At 43.7% G+C, this 22173-nt stretch overlaps 1 protein-coding gene across 1 annotated transcript in view; it reads right to left on the bottom strand.

Moving 5' to 3' along the window:
* Window positions 1-22173, bottom strand: part of GDA (guanine deaminase) — a 73837-nt gene that overhangs the window by 43839 nt on the left and 7825 nt on the right. The window contains exon 2 of the mRNA XM_038769491.1: window positions 3252-3340. Coding sequence (XP_038625419.1) covers window positions 3252-3340 — 89 coding nt within the window. The remainder of the gene's footprint in view (window positions 1-3251; window positions 3341-22173) is intronic.

The following is a 22173-nucleotide window of genomic DNA, read 5'->3' on the forward strand; positions in this document are numbered from 1 at the left end:
ATGATGATCAAGGAAGGCAATCATACTTGGCCACCATTGTCCCAAGATAGAATACTGGGCTGGATGGACCACTGGTCTGGCTTAGTATGGCACTGCTTATGTTCTGATCTTAACAATGTGGGGAGCAAAAGGGAGGAGGTGGGTTGGCATTTTGTCAGTGAGGGAAATTTGTGGACCCAGTAGAATTGTTGAGAGACTAAAGATTTGAAAGGCTGAGCTATTTGGACTAAACATCTAAGAGAACTTTGTTGTTAAACAATACTGTTTTTTTCAGGCTATATTTATATATGCTGAAATTTGTGCAAGACTTAGGGATATTTCACAATATTCTATTGCCAGATCATCTACTCCACACGTACACAATGGGTCTGATTGAAGAGGGTCAATGGTGCACACAGTGCTATTGAAATTCTACTGATTTTATATTTGCATAAGCTTTTTTCTTCAGGGTGCTCAAAATTCCATAAAATCTGCACTTTATTCTTACCTCCCCACTTTTTTAAATGCACTGTTTCAAGGTTCCTTCTACTTCCACCTATCGATATAATATACATTAAAAGCTGCCCTCAAATTGGTGCCCCCTCAAAAAATCCCTATCCTTCTGCCAGAATGTTCTAGGAATCTCAATTTTCAGACCCCAAGCTTTCACTTTCATTGATTCTTTCACTACCTCCTCACAACCATTTTACTGCTCTCCTGTAGACTAAGGAAAGCACAAGTATGTGCCTCCCATTTGAAAGTTCTCCTGCAAAAGTAAATATTCATGAAAATTCGACCAAAGTGTAATATTCAAAGTTCCTGTTAACTGCCAAGGTGCTTTCTGTAGATTAAGCTGATTAGATACTGTAAAGGAGGTGAGGGTGATCCTTGCCCCTTTTATCAATTGCTGCCCTGCTCTGTTGTCAGTTTTTTTGCAACTAGAAGTCCCTCCTAACCTTGAAGCTAACATTTATTTTTCTGAGCAGTGAAGTAGTGCTTGAGAGGAAAAAAACGATTAATGTTTCCTACGGTTTGGAAGGCAGAGTACAGTAATAAGAAATCTATAAAGCTTTAAAGGGAAAATGTAATACTGACTGTAAACATTTCTTTTATTAAATAATTTCCAGGAGAAGAAACAAATGCATAATTTATACAGACTTTAAGAACACTGTGCTTTAAAGCAACTGATTACCTGAGTTTTTTTCCTGATCTCAATAAAGTACAAATAATTGGTTTTTCAGAAAGGATCAAATTCTGATGTAGCTGAATTCTCAGACAACACTGTGGGTGCTTACCCAGATGTCAAGTTGCTTGGAAACCTGGACTGAGGAGAGAGAAACTGTTTCCATAGGTGCTCTAGGGAGGCAGTGTGGTTTAGTGGAAAGTACTTGGGACTGGAATTTAGGAGACCTGAGTTCTAGGCCTAGTCCTGCCACTGGACTGCTGGGTGACCTAGGGCAAGTCATTTAACCTCTCTGGACCTGTTTCCTCATCTGTAAAATGGGGATAAAATACCAGTTCCCAATTTCTTAGATTGTGAGCCCTTGTGTAGGTTAAGTACTGTGTCTGATCACATTATGCTGTTCCTACCCCAGCGCTTACCTCAGTGCTTGGCACACAGCAAGAGCTTAATAAATACGACATCATAACTACCTATTCAGGGGGTTACCTAAGTGTTTTTGTGCCTACTGCCCAGTCATGGACTTTTTTGCTGTGTGACCTTGGGCAAGTCACTTCACTTCTCTGTACCTCAGTTACCTCATCTGTAAAATGTGGATTAACACTATGCATCCCACGTGGGACAGGGACTGTGTCCAACCTGACTACCTTGTATCTACTCCAGTGCTTAAAACAGTGCTTGGCACATAGTAAACACTTAATAAATACCATAATTATTACTATTATTCTTTCTCTTCCCTTCATCCCTCTCCCTCACACCTTCCTCCCTGCCCACCCCTCACCACCAACCCTGACTCTGCAGCCCCAGTCAATGGGCCCAACACTGAAGAATATAAAATCCCTTTTACTTGCAAAGTTGTTCTCTATGATTCATCTAACCAGATTTTCCCAGTGCCTAAGCTAGTTCCTGTTGGCAGGCCCTCCAATAACTGCATTAACTCTTTCATATCTCTAGTGGGGCCATTTCTTAGGAAATTACTGTACTTCCTCTCTATCCTTAATAATTCTCTAATTCTCAACAAGCCTTCAGAGAAGAAGTTTTCCTGCTGGCCACAGCTTCCGCCAGCTAGAAGTCAAGGAGTCAGAGAGGGCAAGATGGAACCAGAAAGTGAATACCTTCTTTTTCATTCCTTGTGTCTGCCATGCTTCCACCACTCTAACCATCGTAGGATTGACTTCCACTGCCTGAAGAAACTCTGCAGTTGTCTTCAAAACCTTTCCAGTAAATAAAGGTATAGCTCCATGCCCCACCCCTCTCCCCCTCCAAGGTAGCCCTCTGCTTTCCACACCTTAATGCACCCCCCACCCTCAAGGATGTCCTCTCCCCTGACAGCAGCAGTTAGCCCCGTGGCCACTATGCCATGCCACCCACCCCCGGCAAAAACTTTGGACTGCAAAAAGCACGATGGAAACTTTGAGTTCCTCCCTTCTCCAAGACTTCTTCCTCCATCACCACTACCAGCTTTCAGAATCTCAAACTCACCAATCCACCCCCGAGCAATTCCACCCCCCAGCAACTCCAAACCCTAGACCCAGATCTCATCACCTCAGGTCTTCTGCCAATCCCCCAGCCCGCCCTGTAACTTTCTGCCACTACGAAGTCAGAGCCTGGAGTGGGTTGGGGGAGAGAAGGAAAGTGGAGGCAAAGACTTCTCCTCCCCCAAGCCCTCTCTTTTGGGGGAGAATCCAGAAATCCTCCAGGAATGGGACGGCTGGGTTAGGATTTTGTAATCAGATTCAAAAAAGAAGATATTTACACGGGAATTTGAACATTTGATATTTGAATTCACAAACAAGTGATTTCGCCCCGTGGCGTGGAACCCTTCCACATGCCCACCTGCCTCCATGTTTTTCTCAACCACATCTGGATGAAGGAGGAGAGAGCATGAAAATCCAAGCCCTAAGATGTCCAACTCATGCCCCACAGGATCTTAAGCTTAACAGTTGGGAGTGAGAGGTTCCTGGAAGGAGAGGGCATAAATGGAAAGCCTACCCTCAAGTGAACAGTCCTCCTTTCCAGAAAAGCCTTTTTTTTTTTCTTGGTCCAGATTTTGTTGTCGATGGGTTTCACTGCTAGACAAACAAGTACTTACTGGGTGCTGAGTTCTCTTATTTCTGATGATTTGAAGCCCCATTCTTTGGCCAATTTTTCTTGTTGAGAAGCTTGTTCGAAAAACACAATCTTGTAAAAAGGAAAAAAAGGAAATCACACAGTCAGAGAAGTTACAGGCTTGATAATTGGCTGTTACCAATTCCCCGATTCTTTCCAAAGGGCAGAGCCTAGAACAGCCTAGATAGCCAAGAGATGTGGCCATCACTGTCTCCCAAGCCAGGGGGCTGGATGCTGAGTCGGTATAATTTTTTCCTCCTGAGGGCCTGGGGGGCAGCGAGAGTTTTCAATCATGTAGGTTTGGAAACTATTGCTGGGAGCTCTGCACAGCTGTTTGGGGATGACAGGGGCAGGAAAAACATCCCCCCTCTATTTACCTTCTCGTAGCCTAGAGGCTTGCCCTCCTGCTGTAAACTCTTAAAATTCATTCACTGCCTACTGGATGGTTTTGACCTTTTCCCCATTTCATTAACTGAAGTAATGGAACTCTTGCTTCCAAAATTTCTTCAGAAAATGGCTAAACAAATTAAGGAATAAGTAGGGCCTTGAGTGGAGCTGAATAATAAAGCCAAGACTGACCAGCCCTGAGATCAAGAGAGGCCAGAGTTTAGAGTCATGCTTCCTGGGCCCAAATTCCATCTTGCTGTTTTTTTCCCACTTTTATCATCATCATCGATGATTTACTGAGCACTCACTATGTGCAGAACTCTGTACTATGTGCTTGGGAGAGTACAATATAGCAGAGTTGCTAGACATGTTCCCTGCCACAAGGAGTTTACAGTCTACAGGGGGAGACAGAAATTAATATAAATTACGGATATGTATATAAGTGCTAGTGGGGCTGAGGGTGGGGTGAATAAAGGGTGCAAATCCAAGTGCAAGGGTGATGCAGAAGGGAGTGGGAGAACAGGAAATGAGGGCTTAATTGGGGGTGGCCTCTTGGAGATGTGTTTTTAATAAGGCTTTGGATGTGAAGAGGGAGGGAGTTCTAGGCCAGAAGCAGGAAATAACAATGAATTCTCCTCCCACCCAGGAATGTCCACAGAGCAAAAGTTCCTAGGATTTTTGTGACTCTTTTCTCCCCCTCCAGAAGAGAGGAAAGGGCTCAATGCCATATTATATGTAATTGGTCATTATCAATAATTATGTGAGATATGACAGATAATAGAGACAAAAGGAGGAGCCCTATAATTATCAAGAGAAATGAAGTTAATTTGATTTGGTACGTAATGAAGATAAAAGCTTCCTCGGCTGCAGGAAGCTACTTCTAGGAACCTAAGTGTGCCACCACTGAGAAAGCTGGCAATCCTAGCACTACATTTCTCAAGCTCTGGTTATGTGTAATTATTGTACTCTCCCAAACACTTATTAGAGTGCTCTGCACACAGTAAGCACTCAAATACCATTGATTGCTCAAGAACTGCAGGGATAAGAGGAATGATCATGTGACGCAGTGGTTTACTGACTAGAATGGAGCAGATAAACAAAATAAGAGGAAGCGGTCATCACATGACTGCCTCCTCCCTCCAAGATGATTCTCTAGAAAGCCACAGCTGGTATTTTAGTGTTGCGAAATAAAAACCAAAACCCACCAGTGCCTTGACCTTCCACGATAGCTATGTTTCTTCTAAACAGAAATAGAATATGGTTTTTGAGACCAGAAATCTGATTACCTGAGGTGGGGTCAACATGGGACAGAGAAAGAGAGAAGGGGAGAGGAAGAAAGGATAAGAGAGTGAAGAAAAACTGAGGAGGATGGAAAGGACAGCACTTACATTCATTCAATCGTATTTATTGAGTGCTTACTGTGTGCAGAGCACTGTACTACATGCTTGGAAGGTAAAATTTAGCAATACAGAGAGACAATCCTTGCCCCGACCGGGCTTACAGTCTAGAAGGAAATAATTGTGGTATTTAAGTGCTTACTGTGTGCCAGGCACTGAACTAAATTCTGGGGTGGATACAAGCAAATTGGGCTAGATGCAGTCCCCATACCACATGGGGCTCATATTCTCAACCCCCAGTTTACAGGTGAGGTAACAGGCCCAGAGAAGTGAAGTGACTAGCCCACTTGTCACACAGCAGACCTTCTGACTCCAAATCCCGTGTTCTATCCCCTACACCAAGTTGTGTCTTTTACATACGTAGCCGAAATTTATTTTAGTGCCTGTCTCCCCCTCTGGATCGTAAACTCCTTGAGGGCAGGGAACATGTACTCCAAATCTATTGTATTGTACTCTCCCAGGCACATACTACAGTGCTCTGCACCCAATAAGTGCCTAATAAATACCAATGGATTACTGATTGATTAATTGGAAGGGAGAAGACAGGAGGGAGAAAAGGGAGAGGAGGGAGGGATGAGAGAAAGGAGGGGGGCAGAGAGGGCTAATGCACAGACAACAGAAAATATGAGAACAAAATGGTGCTGCAGCCTCATTCAGGAATGGGGATTGATATTTCTCAAAAGACATGGCAGTTTGAGGGGTTTCACAGAGTTTTTATTTGGATTTTTCTGAATAACTGAACTTGTTTTTCATGGATTTTTTTTTCTACGCAGAAAGTATTAAAAATTTGGAAAAGCAATGAATTTGCATACCTGCCATGTCCAAAAAAGAACCTGGCCCTTCTCTCTGACCAACAGAAAAACCAGAACATGAATATCTCCCCAACCCAGAAAGCAGTGGCCATTTTTTCTCACAGGTGCATTTTATCTTGTTTGGCCAATTAAGGTATTCGGGGGGGTTTTTGTCAAACACCTACAAGTGCTCAGCAGCTTGGAACTAATGATACTTACGATGAGCAATAATGAAAATGTCAGAGATTCTGGAGCCAAAAATGGATGAGTAATGACAGTCAGCTAACGAACAAAAATTCTGTGAGATATAGATTTACAACAGCAGATGGCAAATTTGGGGAACAGGCTTGTTGCTATGGAATAGGGCAGACCACTCCTCAAATCATTCTGAAATAGCTCCACTCCAGAACAAAAGAGACATACCTCGAAGAATTACCCTAACTGAATCCTAGCATGACATTACATACATTAGCCCTAGACAGAAAATCTGATAAGAGCATAAATATCAGTGAGTACTTCCAGAGCTTGCAAACAAAAATGAAAAATAACTGGATCACTTAAAATCAAATAGGATAAACTGACCTTTCAGGTTACTAAAGAGCTACTGAAGACATTGAGAAGCAGCATGACCTAGTGCATGGGACTGAGAGGGACGAGGCCTGGGTTCTAATCCTGACTCTTGCCCCTTGCCTGCCATGGGACGCTGGTCCTTAACTTTCCTGGTTTCCTCATCGGTAAACTGGGGATGAAATACCTATCCTCCCTACCTCTTACAGACTGTGCGCCTGTCACCCGTCGTCCGGGGACGGGTTCGTTCAGTGATTGGCGAGGCGAGAGAGAGAGAGAGAGAGAGAGGCCGGGGACAGAAATCCTGAGTTTTATATAAAATTTATTCCACAAGGCGAATTGAATTTATGTAATTGTTTAGGTGCAATGGATTGAACTTCCCTTTCGGGAGGAATATAATCAATTAGCAATATTAGAGCTTCCCTACACGGGAGGAACACAATCATACATTAATCGCGCTTGGGTGAGGCGGCTAGCTCTCACCCATGTGCACTTCCCACTCAGGAAGAATCCACTTTCCCACATGGGAAGAATTCATTACATTACCTGCGCACGTGATGGGCGGCTAGCTCTCACAATGTGCTCTCCCTACATGGGAGGAATCCACTCATGATTCCCATCAGCAGCGGGGTACCTGGGTCCCACCCACGAGACAGTCACCCGTCCCGCGGCCCTTGCCTCAGTGTGTTGGTTCTGGTTGTAGAGCGGGCATCTGGCCTTCTGGGCAGAGAGAGACACGTGGGTTGCTGCTGCTGCAGCGGCTGCTCCTGCTGCTGCGTGTCCTGGTATTCTGACCCCGAAGGTCAGAGGCGACAGGTATTTATTGCCTGTGCCCCTAGGCCATTCCAGCTTCCGGCCTCAGTCTATCCAATCTCTGCCCTCCCCCCTCCTCCATACTTAATTTGATTGGCACGGGGGCGAGGGACATCTTCTGTATTCCTGGCTTGGGCTGTCAATCTAGCAGATTTGGTCGTGGGGGCGGTATCCCACCCTCACTTCCGAGTTCCGCCTGCTGGCTCAGGTGGTCACAAGATAGCTTTTGACCATGAGATGGCCGGTACCCCAGGGTCACCTCAGGACAGAGCCCCATACAGGACAGGGACTGTGTCTAATCTGCTTCTACTGAATCTACCCAGGATTATTACATAGTGAATGCTTAACAAGTACCACAATTATTATATATTATTACATGGAGTAGTGCTAAACAGTATCTCAATATCAATGACTAAAACTTGCCTATAAGAAATTGGTCTCTCAATTCCTGATCTTTAAGACCTTTATATCGCCTCATTCAATACAAATGCATGTGCTGGGACCTCATAAACACATTCAAAACCAAGAATCCATAAAGGAAAGCACTTAACAGCTGGTCTACAAAAGAAGGCATCAGAAGGTTAATATGATAATGGAATAACTGGAATACATTTGGAAAACAGATCATTTTGAAACACTGCAGCAAACCCAATGGCCAATAACTTTATTTCAAAAGGTTACATACTGGGGGGGGGGGGGGGGGGGGGAGTTTGGGGAATGTAATCAACATAATTCTACATGTAGAGAGTCTCATATTTTAATCTCTCAGAAGCGAAGTTATACCCAGTCCATCACCTCTGCATTTGGATCTGTACCCCTTAAAGACTTGTTATTCACCCTACTTCCAGCCCCACAGCACTTATGTGCATATCCTTATATTCTGCCATTCCTCTATCTATAACTGATTTTAATATCTGTCTCCCGCTCTGGCTGATAAGCTCCTTGTGGAAAGAGAACAGGTGTACCAACTCTACTGCATAGCTCTTTCCCATGTGCCTTGCACAGTGTTGAGCACACAGTAAGTGTTCAAATAAATACCTCTGACTGATTGCCATATGTTCTCACCATATCATTTGGGTGGGACTCTATTGGGGGATTAGGGAAACTTCTGATAATGCCAAGCTCTTTGGGCACAGAATGCCTGGTTATCGGAATTGCTTGTTCACATGCACATGCTGTCAGAACAGCATGCTTTTTTCCTTACATGAGATTTTGCAAAATTGCAACCCTAGCATTATAGGAAAACAGGATGTATTAAATCTCAGATATTTGAATACACATAGACTGCACAGCATTGCACAATACAAGGCACCACCCTACATATGTACCAATATGGCTGTTTTGGCTTTGTCAGGAATACAAATTGAGGTTCAGAGTGAAAAATCTACAACAGACCCCTAAGTTATGTAGATGATGCAAAAATAGAGATATTGCAAAGGAAGTAAGATGCATGTAGTGCCACAAAAAAGAGTGTCTAGTGCTGGGGTAGATACAAGGTTATCAGGTTGGATGCAGTCCCTGTCCCATGCAGGGCTCACAGTCTTAATCCCCATTTTACAGATGAGGTAACTGAGGTACAGAGAAGTGAAGTGACTTGCCCAAGGTCACACAGCAGACAAGTGGCAGAGGCAGGATTAGAACCCAGGTCCTTCTGGATCCCAGGCCCTTGTTCTATCCACTACGCCATGCTGCTTCACATCTAGTCCTTCAAAATACTATGTGATTCCTCGACTGGTTTTGGTCGATCGGAGGATATGTCCTAAAATATTTTGCTTTCACATCTATGTTTCTGGACAGCCATTTCTGGAAGTACACATAAACTTATTTTATAGGCAATGCTGCCTACTACACCACTGTTTGAATGCTTGAACTAGGATTTATGTGTTTAATGTAATAGGCAAGTGTGTACATTTGTGTGTATTTGTATAGCCTGGCAAAGCATATCTATTACATAGCTGTTCTTTGTCTTCAAAGATGATGCTACTGATGATGAGATTTTATGTGGACAGAATTACGTACAATTAATTTGATAGATCATCCTTTGCTGGACTGTTGCATTTGCCATCTGCAGAGTCTGGAGTACTTTTCAATTCTGCCTCTGGCTACCTCTATCTTTTCAGAGCCTCTGCTCTATAAGAACAGATTGCCACATGCCAGGCTAGTGTGTCTGCCACTGTGGTCTCTCAGCAGTCCATAGCTCTGCCAGGAGTATATGCTTAAAACTATCTTTTCAAATATCTCTTCTGCTCTCCTTGTTTACATTCCCTCAATTCAACTCACCACACAACAGCCGCTTGGCTATCCTGCTGTCATCTAACCTGTTTACGTCTTCTGCCTTGTTCAGATGCACACTGATTGTCTGCCTGGACCTTGTTAGGTGTGAATGTGTCTTACCATTTGTTGTTGTGCACAGCTCACAGGTCACACCGCTAAAGATGCTCAAGAAACCAGGTGTGATTCTGTGCTGAGGTCAGGTGTCAGAGCCAGAGGGAAGGGTGGACAATACCATTCTTCGTAGCCCTTCAGTTTAGACTGAAGCTTCTTGTGCAAAAGTCCCCCACTCTGTCAGTAAAAGTTAATGCCTGTACGCTCCTTGTGGGCAGGGAACGTGTCTCCTAACTCTGTTGTGTTCTACTCTCCCAAGTGCTGAGTACAGTGTGCACACAGTAAGCGCTCAATAAATACCATTGATTGATTGATTTTCTTCTATTCATGCCCGATTTAAATTGGACAACCACTGAGCTGGTCACCTGAGTGGACATCTACTCAGCATGCCATGCAATCAGTACTGAGAAGGGGATTGTTACGATTGCTTCTTGAGTAAACTGATGCTTTGCCCCCCAAAACTTTCACACAAAGAGATCCTGACAGTCAATCACCCTTGGACTCAAGAGAATGCTGGGACTTTAAAGCCTGCCTGCTGATTCCGTTTTGGCAGGCTTTAAGGATGGAAAAGGAAATTTATCTTGGCATGAGCCAGATTAGTTACACATCCTTAAATTCCATTTGATTTTCTTACCCAAATTTTCTCACCAACTTCCTTCTTCCCACTCAAGGAGATAGTCCAAACAACAAAAAAAAAGATCTTCTTTGCCAAACACTCCCTTCCACAGAGCCCACCACTGGTGATATATATATATATATATATATATATATATATACATACACACACACACACACACATATACATATATATATGTACATATACATATATATACACATATACATATATATACACATATACATATATATACACATATACATATATATACACATATACATATACACACACACACACACATGTACATCATAACTGATGGTGATGGAGAAGTGGCATAGCCTAATGGAAAGAGCACAGGCCCAGGAGTTAGAGGATCTGGTTCTAATGTCGGCTGTGTCAGTTGCTTGCTGTGTGACCTTTGGCATGACAATCAATTGTATTTATTGAGCGCTTACTGTGTACAGAGCACTGTACTAAGTGCTTGGGAAGTACAAGTTGGCAGCATACAGATACGGTCCCTACCCAACAGTGAGCTCACAGTCTAGAAGAGGGAGACAGAGAACAGAACAAAACATATTAACAAAATAAAACAGAATAGATATGTACAAGTAAAATAGAGTAATAAATACATACAAACGTATATACATATATACAGGTGCTGTGGGGAAGGGAAGGAGGTAAGGCGGGGGAAATGTGCCTTTTAGACTGTGAGCCCACTCTTTTAGACTGTGAGCCCATTGTTGGGTAGGGACTGTCTCTATATGTTGCCAATTTGTACTTCCCAAGCGCTTAGTACAGTGCTCTGCACATAGTAAGCACTCAATAAATACGATTGATGATGATGAATGGAGAGGGGGAGGAAGGGGAGAGGAAGGAGGGGGCTCAGTCTGGGAAGGCCTCCTGGAGGAGGTGAGCTCTCAGTAGGACACAACTTCTCTGTCTCAGTTACATCACTGAGAAGCAGCGTGGCTCAGTGGAAAAGAGCACGGGCTTTGGAGTCAGAGGTTCAAATCCCTGCTCTGCCAATTGTCAGCTGTGTGACTTTGGGTAAATCACTTAACTTCTCTGTGCCTCAGTTACCTCATCTGTAAAATGGAGATTAAGACTGTGAGCCCCCCATGGGACAACCTAATCACCTTGTAACCTTCCCAGCACTTAGAACAGTGCTTTGCACATAGTAAGCGCTTAATAAATGCCATTATTATTATTATTATCATCATCTGTGAAATAGGGATTCAATGCGTGTTCTCCCTCCTACTTAGACTGTGAGCCCCATGTGAGACAGGGACTGTGTCCAACCTGATCTACCCTGTATCTACCCCAGCATTTGGAACAGTGCTTGACCCATAGTAAACTCTGAATAAATGCCATTATTATTATTCAACTATGAGAGTGTGTGTGTGTGTGTGTGTGTGTGTGTGTGTGTCTCTAAAAAGGTCAAAGAGCGACCCACAGTTCCAGCAATATTGTGGACACAAAAAGGCTGATCGTTTTGGGGCTGTCAGGTTTGAAGTTTGCAGTGTGTGGAGTTGTTTTCTGTTTTGCCGCCTGTCTTTCATTCCCTACGCACAACCGCCTCACCCTGCATTTAAAGGACCTGGCACAGTCCAGAAATCATAATCACCCCAATATGCCAACACTTGCCAGCTCTAATTTCTGCCTGTCCCACTCAAGAGGACACGGCTCAACCCCCACAATGGCAGGTGAGGGTGAAGGCAGGGAGAGGGGGAAGGGTGTTTATCATTAAAGCTATGTGAATGGGGGCTCCTAACTAGCCTACTTGCAGCCTCTCCCCTCTTCAGTCTGTGAGCCCACTGTTGGGTAGGGACCATCTCTATATGTTGCCAACTTGTACATCCCAAGCGCTTAGTACAGTGCTCTGCACACAGTAAGTGCTCAAATACGATTGATCGATTGATTCAGTCTGAACTTCATTCAGCAGTCTGGACCATTTTCCCAAATGTTATCCTGCACAAGTCTTCCCACTCCTGAAACACCAGCAATGCCCCTTTCCATATCAAGCAGACACCAGACCACTGGCTTTGAGGCACCCTCTCAGCTTTCTTCTTACTTAACCACTCTCTTCTCTCACTATACCACAGCTTGCATTCTTCATTCCTCCCAAGCTAACCTACTCACTATGCCTCATTCTCTTCTCTCCTGCCTTTGAACCCTTGCTCAAGCCTTCCTCCTACCTGAAACACTACCAAACCACAGCTCTCATCTTTAAATGCCTTCTAAAATTCCACATCCTCCATGAGGCTTTCCTTGATTAATTTTTCCTTATGCCCTAATCATGTGCTCCCAACAATTACCTTAGCACATTTGTATTCCAATTCTGCACCCACAGCCACCCATAGCACTATATAGCTACTTAGTCTACTATTTAAGCATTTACTCATCCACAAATCCATCTTTCCATTGTAGTCTCCCCATATCTGCAAAGTTTCTGTGTCTGTCTCTCCAACTAGACTGTAAATTGCGTGAGGACAGGGATTACGTCTTCTAACTCTATTGTACCCTCCCAAGTATCTTCTAACTCTATTGTATTCTCCCAAGTACTTAGTACAGTACCTTTCACACAGTTGGCACTCAGATACGATTGATCAAGTTTGGCAGAATTAAAATACATTATATAGTAGGTAGAGAGGCAACGTTGGTCCAATAAGGCATACTGTACCACCTGCTACCTTAGTCCATCACAACTTGTCACAAAGTCTGCCCATTCTAAGCTAACCAGTGTCATTCAATGTGTTGAGAAGCAGAAGTAGCACTACGGTTTGTTTTCTCTATGCTTTTGTGTGTGTCTTTCCTGGGCTGCACATTCTGCCTTTCCTTCAGAATTAGCAAAGATCACCTCCTTAAAACTTAGCATTTATAAACACAGCAAAAGTCAACGGCAATCAGTTATTTCCGAGGTGCAGAAGCAACGGACACTTTCTGTTGTCTGTTTTTCTACTTCTGGTTTGGAGTTCAGTTGCTAAGGCTGGTTTCGTCATTTTAAAGCTGTTTCTGCCATTTTTTCCTGTTCCACAAAATTAAATAGAGCTTTTCTTCCTCACTGTTTAAAGTGAAAGATCCTTTACAATTTCTAGGAGCTAGAGGATGCCTCTTTTCTCCCATTTCTTTGTATTTTGTTCAGTGTTAAGTTAAAAGGTCTTAGTTTCAATTTTTCCCTGTCACTTTAATTACAAAGTCAGCCCCAGTTACCCCCGGAAACCAACATTTTCAGTTTCTATTTCTAGTTAGTGATCACTGATCCTATTTTCAGTAACAGTCTGTGTGTTTGACTGTATTATAGTCAACAGGAGTTATGTGTGAGTATGAAGGCAGAATTTGGCTTATTTGGAAGCTGATCAGTGTAGGGTGCAGACATGTTTGTATTTGCAAAACAGTGTTGAGGGTTAATCAGGGTAGATTTTCTTTTTAAAAATCTAACTGCCTAGGAGTTAGCTTTTATCAGATTTGACTCACGGAGCCCACCTCAGTGCATTGCTAAATGAAAAAAAAAACCTGGAGCCCATTTTGAATGAACAAAAATCTACTGAAAGAAGCAAAAACAATTAACACATCAATGATTAACTATGCACCACCTATGTGTGATATGTTACCAGGTGCTGGGGGAATTACAACGAAGACATACCCCTTGCCTAAAGAGGAAGAGACACACATTCACACATACACTTAACCGAAGGCAGAGGTAATGTCTACGACTCTATTGTATTGCACTCCCCCAAGCACTCTCTACACACACGGTGCACTCTGTATATATGATTGAGTCTTAAGATTTTTACAAAAATCTTTAAATGGTAAAACAGGAAACCTCTAAAACCTAAAACTCAAACAGGGCTTCTCCTTAAAGAGAGTAGGTATCAAGAAACTCCTCATCTCAGGTAACTGTAGAGGTTCATAGTCCTGTAGCCAGACCACCTCTGGGCGGTCACCCAAAGCTATGCTTTCCCCTCACATATGCACACAGCAGGAGTAGTGGATGAGATCTAGGTGCACTGGACCTTAAGCTTGTCCTGGGAAGGGACTGTGTCTAACTGTACTATCCCAAATGCTTAGTACAATGATCCGTGCACAGAAAGTGATCAATATCACTGATTGATTGATCGATTGAGTGACTGCAGTGCAGCAATTTTGGGTGGGTAAATTTGTAGCTGCTGCTCCAGGTTACATCCTCTGAGCCCAAATGCATTCATGCTCAGGGAAATGCAGTCTTCATGAAGATGAGGACTACTTCTCCCTGCAGCTTCAACTTCTCTCCAAGTTGCTACTCAATACATCATCATCAGCATCAATAGAGTATACTGAGCAATTACTATGTGCCAGAGCCCTGTACTAAGCACTTGGGAGGGGACAATACAACAGAGTTGGCAGACCCATTCCCAGTCCACGATGAGCTTACAGTCTAAAGGGGGAGACAATAATGTAAATAATTTATAATATATAATTTAAAGATATGTACTTAAGTGCTGTGGGGTTGAAGATGGGGCAAATATCAAATACCCAAAGGTCACAGATCCAAGAGCATATACGAAACAGAAGGGCGAGGGAGCTGGGGAAACGAGGACTTAATCAGGGAAGGCCTCTTGGAGACGACGCAACCTGAATAATGTTTTGAGGTGCCTCCTGTCCCCGTCTCACCCCATTCCAGTCCTTCCTTCACCCTGTTGCCCAGATCATTTTTCCACACAACCGTCCAGTCCATGATTCCCCACTCCTCAAAAACCTCCAGTGGTTGCCCATCCACCTCTCTGTCAAACAGAAATTCTTGACCACTGGCTTTAAAGCACTCAATCACCAGGATTAGGACCCAGGTCCTTCTGACTCCCAGGTCTGTTCTCTATCCACTAGGCCATGCTGCTTCTCACACACTTATGCTTGGGTCTGTACCCTTTATTCGCGCCCATCCATCAGCCCCAAAACAACTATAGACATACCTGTCATTTATTTTCAAGTTTCTCTCCCCTTCTAGACTGTAAGCTCCTTGTGGTCAGGGAATATGTCTACCAACTCTGCTGCACTGTAGTCTCTCAAGTGCTTAGTACAGTGTTCTGCTCAGAGTAAACACTCAATAAATATAACAGATTGATTACCCTTCAAACTTCATCTCCAGAAAGCACAGAAAGACTAAGTGGTCAAAGATGGGTAGGTCCCCCAACCTTCTCCTGGTATCTTAGTACAGTGTTCTACATGCAGTAAGTGCTCAATAAATAGGACTGATTAACTGAGAATCCATATCTTTCCTTCAAACATCCCATTCTATCCTTATTCTATTTAGGCTGGGCCCCATCATGTGTGGGTGATGTTAGAGGGCTCCAACTTTTCATCAGACTCTAATTGCTAATACCTATATGCATGCCATGCTGTGGGGTGCACGGAATATGAGAAACAAGAGATTTGTCCTCCCAATCCTGCCAAAATATGGAAGAATTTCAATGGAATGAAACAGTTGGGTTCTTAAACTGAGCTTTAATTTTACTATTGTGTGTTTTAAACCCCTGTGGCTGAAAATAGTTTTACTTAACCATATCTTTGGAATGGTGACAAACTGATAACCAAGGGATGGAGACTGGGTGACCAAGAGGATTCTAGTAGTTTCCCTCTCATGAGAGGTCAGTGGAAGGGAAGAACCGAGCCCAAGGAGAGAACATGGTTAAATAATAATAAAAAGGCAGATTAGTTCAACTCCTCAAATACACCTTCTGCTCACAAATAGGGTGACAAACTACTTTAGGTTTTCAAATGAAATGCTCTCATAGACCTGTCTGCACTGATGAACTACTGTTTAACAGTGGCTTGACTCAAAAAGAAGAAAAGTCTCCTAAAAAAAGGAGAAAATTTTGAAATGCTTTGCCATCTATCTGCATTGGGATCAACTGCTTATAATGACCTAGGGTGGTTGGCACTGAGAGTTAGAGGCAGCCCATGCCGGCTTCGCAATTCTGAAGCAATTTGGAGACCGCAGCACTGTTTGCCTAGGGCTGGGATGTTCCAGGGGGCCATCTTGATGAAGGGGTCTTTCTGCAGTGGAAAATTCCTCTGGTAAGTCCAGAAAAGAAACAGCATCACTTAATGGAAAGAGCACGGGTCTGGGAGTCAGAGGACTCCTAAAACTAATCCTGGCTCTGACACTTGCCTACTCTGTGACCTCAGGCAAGTCACTTCACTTCTCTGGGCCTCCATTCCCTCATCTGTAAAATGAGGAGTCAATACCTGCTCGCCCTCCTCCTCAGACTGTAACCCCCAAGAAGGGACAAGGGCTGTGTCTATCTTGATAATCTTGCATCTACTCCAGCACTTAGTACAGTGTTTGGCACACAGTGCTTAACAAATACCTTAATTATTATTTTTAGAGGCAATACCAGATTTCCTCCCCAAAATGACCCTGTGTTGACCCTTTTGTTCATTAAGAGAAAAATGACACTAAATGGCACAGCCGGTACTCTAGACCCCCCAGGGGAGAGTGCTCATCGAAAATTTCTCAGAAATAGGATCCTTTGTCAAGGACTGGAAACTCCATTTGTTTATCACTCTGATAATATCCAAACTAAGTAATGACTACACTGTGTTTCACACAGAGTTCAAAACTTATTATTGGTGCAAATTAACTATGACTTTTAAGTAGCCTAAGGCTCTGGACAATAGCCCAAACCAAAAGTAGTGTACATGCAAGCCAAAAAATAAAGAATTTCTAACTCTCAAAGAAAGATTATTGCAATTATATTGACCAGGTGGGCTATTTTCCTTTAGAACTCTTTAATCTTTTTTCTCCAGACTGTAAACTCCTTATGGGCAAGGATCAGATCTACAGTCTCTGTTGAGTGGTACTGCCCCAGGCAATTAGTACAGTGTTCTGCATACAGTAAGCACTCAATAATAAATACCACTGTTTGCTCCAGAATCTTTAATACTCCCAAGAAACCTCACAATAGAACACAAGCTTGGAAGTCAGAAGAATCTGGGTTCTAATCCCAGCACCGCCACTTGTCTGCTGTGTGACCTTGGACAAGTCACCTAACCTCTCTGTGCCTCAGTTACCTCATATATAAAATGGGGATGAAGACTGGGATCCCTTTATGGGACAGGGACTGCGTCCAACCTGACTAGCTTGTATCTGTCCCAGTGCTTAAATCCAATTCTCTCAATATTCTTCCAGATAAGAATCAGTACTGATGACAATAGCCAACTTTCTACTGCAGCTAGAGTGATTTGGTTAAGAAGAAAGACTTGTCTGAAAGGCCCCAAGATTTATTGTGTGCAAATCCAGGACCAGAGCTGGGCAGGCCCACTGAGACTGACTCAGCCCATTGACTCAGCATTGGACTCAGAGAAGTAGCATAACTGCACCACCAGCACTGTCCCTAGATCTCTCTCACGATAGAGCAGCAGCTCCTGCCTGGGCCCATTCCTGCCAGATGTGTGCACTCACAGCTGGGGCCCTTCCTACCCAGTGTATAAAGCCAAGCCAGCCTGGTGAGACCTGGAGAGGGCAAGTGAACCCGAGCTCCACTAGTAGCAGGTGGGCAGGCAAGAGGAGTAGGGAAGTAGAGAACTAGGGTAGCAGTATGGCCTAGTGAATAGAGCACAGGCCTGGGAGTCAGACAAACTTGGGTTCTAATCCTGCCTCTGCCACTTGTCTGCCGTGTGACCTTCAGCAAGTCACTTCACTTCCCTGTGCCTCAGTGATCTCATCTCTAAAATGGGAATTAAGACTGAATCCCATGTGGGACAGAAATTGTGTCCAACCCAATTTGCTTGCATCTATCCCAGCGCTTAGTACAGTGCCTGGCACATGGTAAGTGCTTAACAAATACTATTATTACATTATTATTATTATTATTATTATTGAGTGGGAGTGAGGTAGGGCTGCTGACTGCAGCCAAGGTAGATGGGTGTGAGAGATATTACGTGGGGAGTAAGCAGAGATACCAGTCTCCTATTTCAATCACTCTTTTCTTGCGAGATGTTAAAATAATAAGCGTGGCCCAGTGGAAAAAGCATGGACTTGTGAGTCAGAAGACTTGGGCTCTAATTCTGGCTCCACCACTTGCTTGCTGTGTGACCTTGGACAAGTAATTTCACTACTCTGTACCTCAGTTCCCTCATCTGAAAAGGGGGATTCAATACCAGTTCTCCCTCCTACTTAGATCATGAGCCCCTTGTGGGGCTTGTACTCCCGCAATGAGAACAGTGCTTAACAGCACTAAACAAATGCCATAATAATAATCAGAAACCTCAGCAAGGAGGACCTTCAGTGTCTCTTTTACAAAGGATTAAGGACTCATAAGGTTCCACGCTAGCCACTAAGTAGAAGGGTTTGTGGTGTGTCCCATGCTAAGGAAAGGTGGGGAAGAATAAACATGATGATGACAGAGGGACAGGGGCTATATGGCTGAATGACAGTGGAAAAAAAATACCAGAATTCAGAAATGGATAATGTGCTAAGAAATGCAATCTCGTGTTTAAAACAAGGACTGAAAAATTTGAAGTAATAATAATAACAATAATAATGAATGATCATGATAATAATGATATGGGCACACCTAGTTTGAGAGATTGCCTTGGCTAGAAACACAAACTTCTGCATAAAAATGAATGACTGGTAAGATGAGTTTTGAATGGGTGATGGCTTTACTTAAAGCCTACGTGGTTCATCATTTGGGGTTTGGGATGGGGGCTCATTTCCTTATTTTCATTATGTTTTGCTTTCCTCAAGTCTGACTGGGGCCTCAGAGAAATGATGAGGCTGCTAAGGAACAAGAAAATAATGCCACAGTGATGCCTGATGCATGAAGAGGCGAGCAGTGTTGGAAAATATCAACATTTCTGGCACCATGACTGAAAAATGAATCATTAAACCCAGGTTCATCTTTAATTGCCAATACAAGTAAACAGTTAAGTGAATGAGCATGCTTGGCTAGCTCAGTGAGAATCTGGATTAAAGCACCTGGAGAACCACAAGCCAGGCTGGGCTAATTTCCAGAGTAGGAAAAATATATCATAGCCCCAGAGCTCTGTAATGCCCTGCCCCTTTGCCCCACCCTGAGTGACATCACCATCTCCCCTCCCCAGGCCAAATCCAGTGGCTTATAATTCTGATGAGAGAGTCCACAGACGGCATTATTACAGGCTCTGTAACCCATGTTTAGTTATCTCAGAACAAAGTGCTGAGAGACAAAGGCAGACTAAGAAAACTTACCTCACAACATCAGTCAATTACTGATGTGTAATGCTGTGCTGGACCCTATACAACACTGAAGCTAAAACTCCAAGTTTTGCAGTACCATTAGACACAGTATGGGCAAAATCAACTTTTGTGCTTCAAAAATCCAGCATTTCTTTTTCAACAGCTTACCTGCTCTCCATGTGCTTTTTATCTTTCTTTTGGTTATTGTATTTTGAGTACTGGCTTAGGCTTGTGGAAAGAATGAGGGTAGGAGAAGGGTAAGGAGGGTTAGGTGCCCAAGAAAAAAGAAAAGAAAAAAGGAAAAGAAAAAGAGAAGTTGCCTCTGTCTGGATCTCCATCGAACCCTCCAATCGCATCAGATTTGACATGCCAGAGGTGAATGGTTAGGAGAGCAGGGCAACTGGAGAGACAGGAACAGGAACAGTACTAGCAGCAATGTAGACGGTAAGGGACAAGAAGGGCAGGAGGAAGTGGAGTGAGCCTGCAGGCAAGAGGGCTGGGGCTTGAGAAGCCTGGGACCAACAAAGGTTGGGGGAGAGGGAGTGAAGTGCAATAGAGAGGACTGCTGGGGGAGCAGAGGTAGGGCAAAGATGGGGCTAAGGACAATGATAGGGAAAAAAAGCAGGAGTTAGGTTAGGGCAAGGACATTCAGTTGCAGTCTTTTCTAATGTTCAATATACTGATGTGTCTTCACACACCACAAACACAAAAGGGGCACTTACAGAAATATTTTCCAGGCTTATACACTGGTTCACCTTGTTTTGAACTCTAGTTACATGAGAAAAAGAAAAAAGAAATTTTTTCTATCTTAAGATTATCTGTAATAAATTCATTTAAGAACCCAAAGGCCAGATCTACAAGAGGCAAGAAGGTCCCACAGTTCTTTACTTTTCTGCAAACATTGTTTTCACAAATGGATGCTGGCTTGGGCTCAGTCAAGAACTCCTTCAGAGCCAGTGTGGATTTCAAAGATCAAGGGCAGATAATAATAATTGTGGCATTTGTTAAGTGCTTACGGCCAAGCACCATACTCATTCACTCAATCATATTTACTGAGCGCTTACTGTGTGCAGAACACTGTACTAAGTGCTTGGGAAGTACAAGTTGGCAACATATAGAGATGGTCCCTACCCAACAGTGGGCTCACAGTCTAGAAGGGGGAGACAGGGAACAAAACATATTAACAAAATAAAATAATTAGAATAAACATGTACAAATAAGAGTAATAAATACGTACAAACATATATACATATATACAGGTGCTGTGGGGAGGGGAAGGAGGTAAAGGGGGTGGATGGGAAGGGGGAGGAGGGGTAGAGAAAGGAGGGGGCTCAGTCTGGGAAGGCCTCCTGGAGGAGGTGAGCTCTCAGTAGGGCTTTGAAGGGAGGAAGAGAGCTAGCTTGGCGGATGTGCAGAGGGAGGGCATTCAAGGCCAGGGGGATGACATGGGCTGGGGGTCGACGGCAGGACAGGCAAGAACGAGGCACAGTCAGGAGATTAGCAGCAGAGGAGCGGAGGGTGTGGGCTGGGCTGTAGAAGGAGATAAGGGAGGTGAGGTAGGAGGGGGCAAGGTGATGGAGTAGTAAGCTCTGGGGTAGATATAAGATAGTAAGGTCCCATCTGGGTTTCACAGTCCGAGAAGGAGGATGCCCAGGTATTGAATCCCCATTTTGCAGATGAGGGAAACGAGGAGCACAAAAGTGACTTGTCCAAGATCATACAGCAGTAAATGGCAGAGCTGGGATTAGAACCCAGGTCTTCTGATTCCCAGACCCATGCTCTTTCCACCAGGCCATAATGCTGCCTAAGGTGCACCTGAAAACTCTGGAGCCAGCAGAGATCCATGGATATGAAGGTCATGGGTTCCAATCCCCTCTCCATCACTTGTCTGCTGTGTGACCTTGGGCAAGTCACTTCACTTCTGTGTCCCAGTTACCTCACCTGTAAAATGGGGATTAAGACTGGAAGCCCAATGTGGGACAGGGACTGTGTCCAACCTGATTTGCTTGCATTCCCCCTAGTGCTTAGTAAAGTGCTTAACATATACCATTATTATACGAAATGAGTATCCCAGGATTCCTGGGAATTTCTGACAGTGGACAAAGCGTGTTGGTTTGTTGGCTTAAAAGTAAGCTACCTTTTTCAAACTGTAATAAAGGTTAGGAATATTAATGGGAACAGAATGTATCCAAGTTGGTTATCTTGCTTGTACCCCAGCGCTGATTACACAGCTCGGCACAGAGCATTTAACAAGTACCAAAAAAAAGGAGCTAAAGGCAGATGGACTTAGTAGTAGGGTGGAGGTGAAGAAGGAAGAAAAGGAAAGAACAGGCAGTAAGAAAACAGAACAAACTGGGAAGGAGGGCTTGAAATGCACTGGAAAGAGGCAGTGTGGAGCACAGGGAGGAGCACAGTCTTCAAATTCCCCACATGATGTTGGTAGGAGCCTAGTGCTGCTGATAAACTACACAGTCTGAAGGAGTTTCAATTTTATGTCTTCTGAAATAGGTCACTCCCATGCCCACCCCCACTCTCAGAACACACGGGTTTGAAAATTGTCAGAGTTCAGCCCAACACCGGTCCTATCTGTGCCAGCCCAATCAATCATATTTATTAAGCACTTACTGTGTGCAGAGCACTGTACTAAGCACCTTAACAGAGTTGGTAGACATGTTACCTGCCCATGACAAGTTTACAGTCTAGGGTGGGGAGACAGTCATCAGTATATACAAATATATTATGGATATTTATGT

Source organism: Tachyglossus aculeatus, chromosome X4 (genome assembly GCF_015852505.1).
Source record: "Tachyglossus aculeatus isolate mTacAcu1 chromosome X4, mTacAcu1.pri, whole genome shotgun sequence".
NCBI lineage: Eukaryota > Metazoa > Chordata > Mammalia > Monotremata > Tachyglossidae > Tachyglossus > Tachyglossus aculeatus.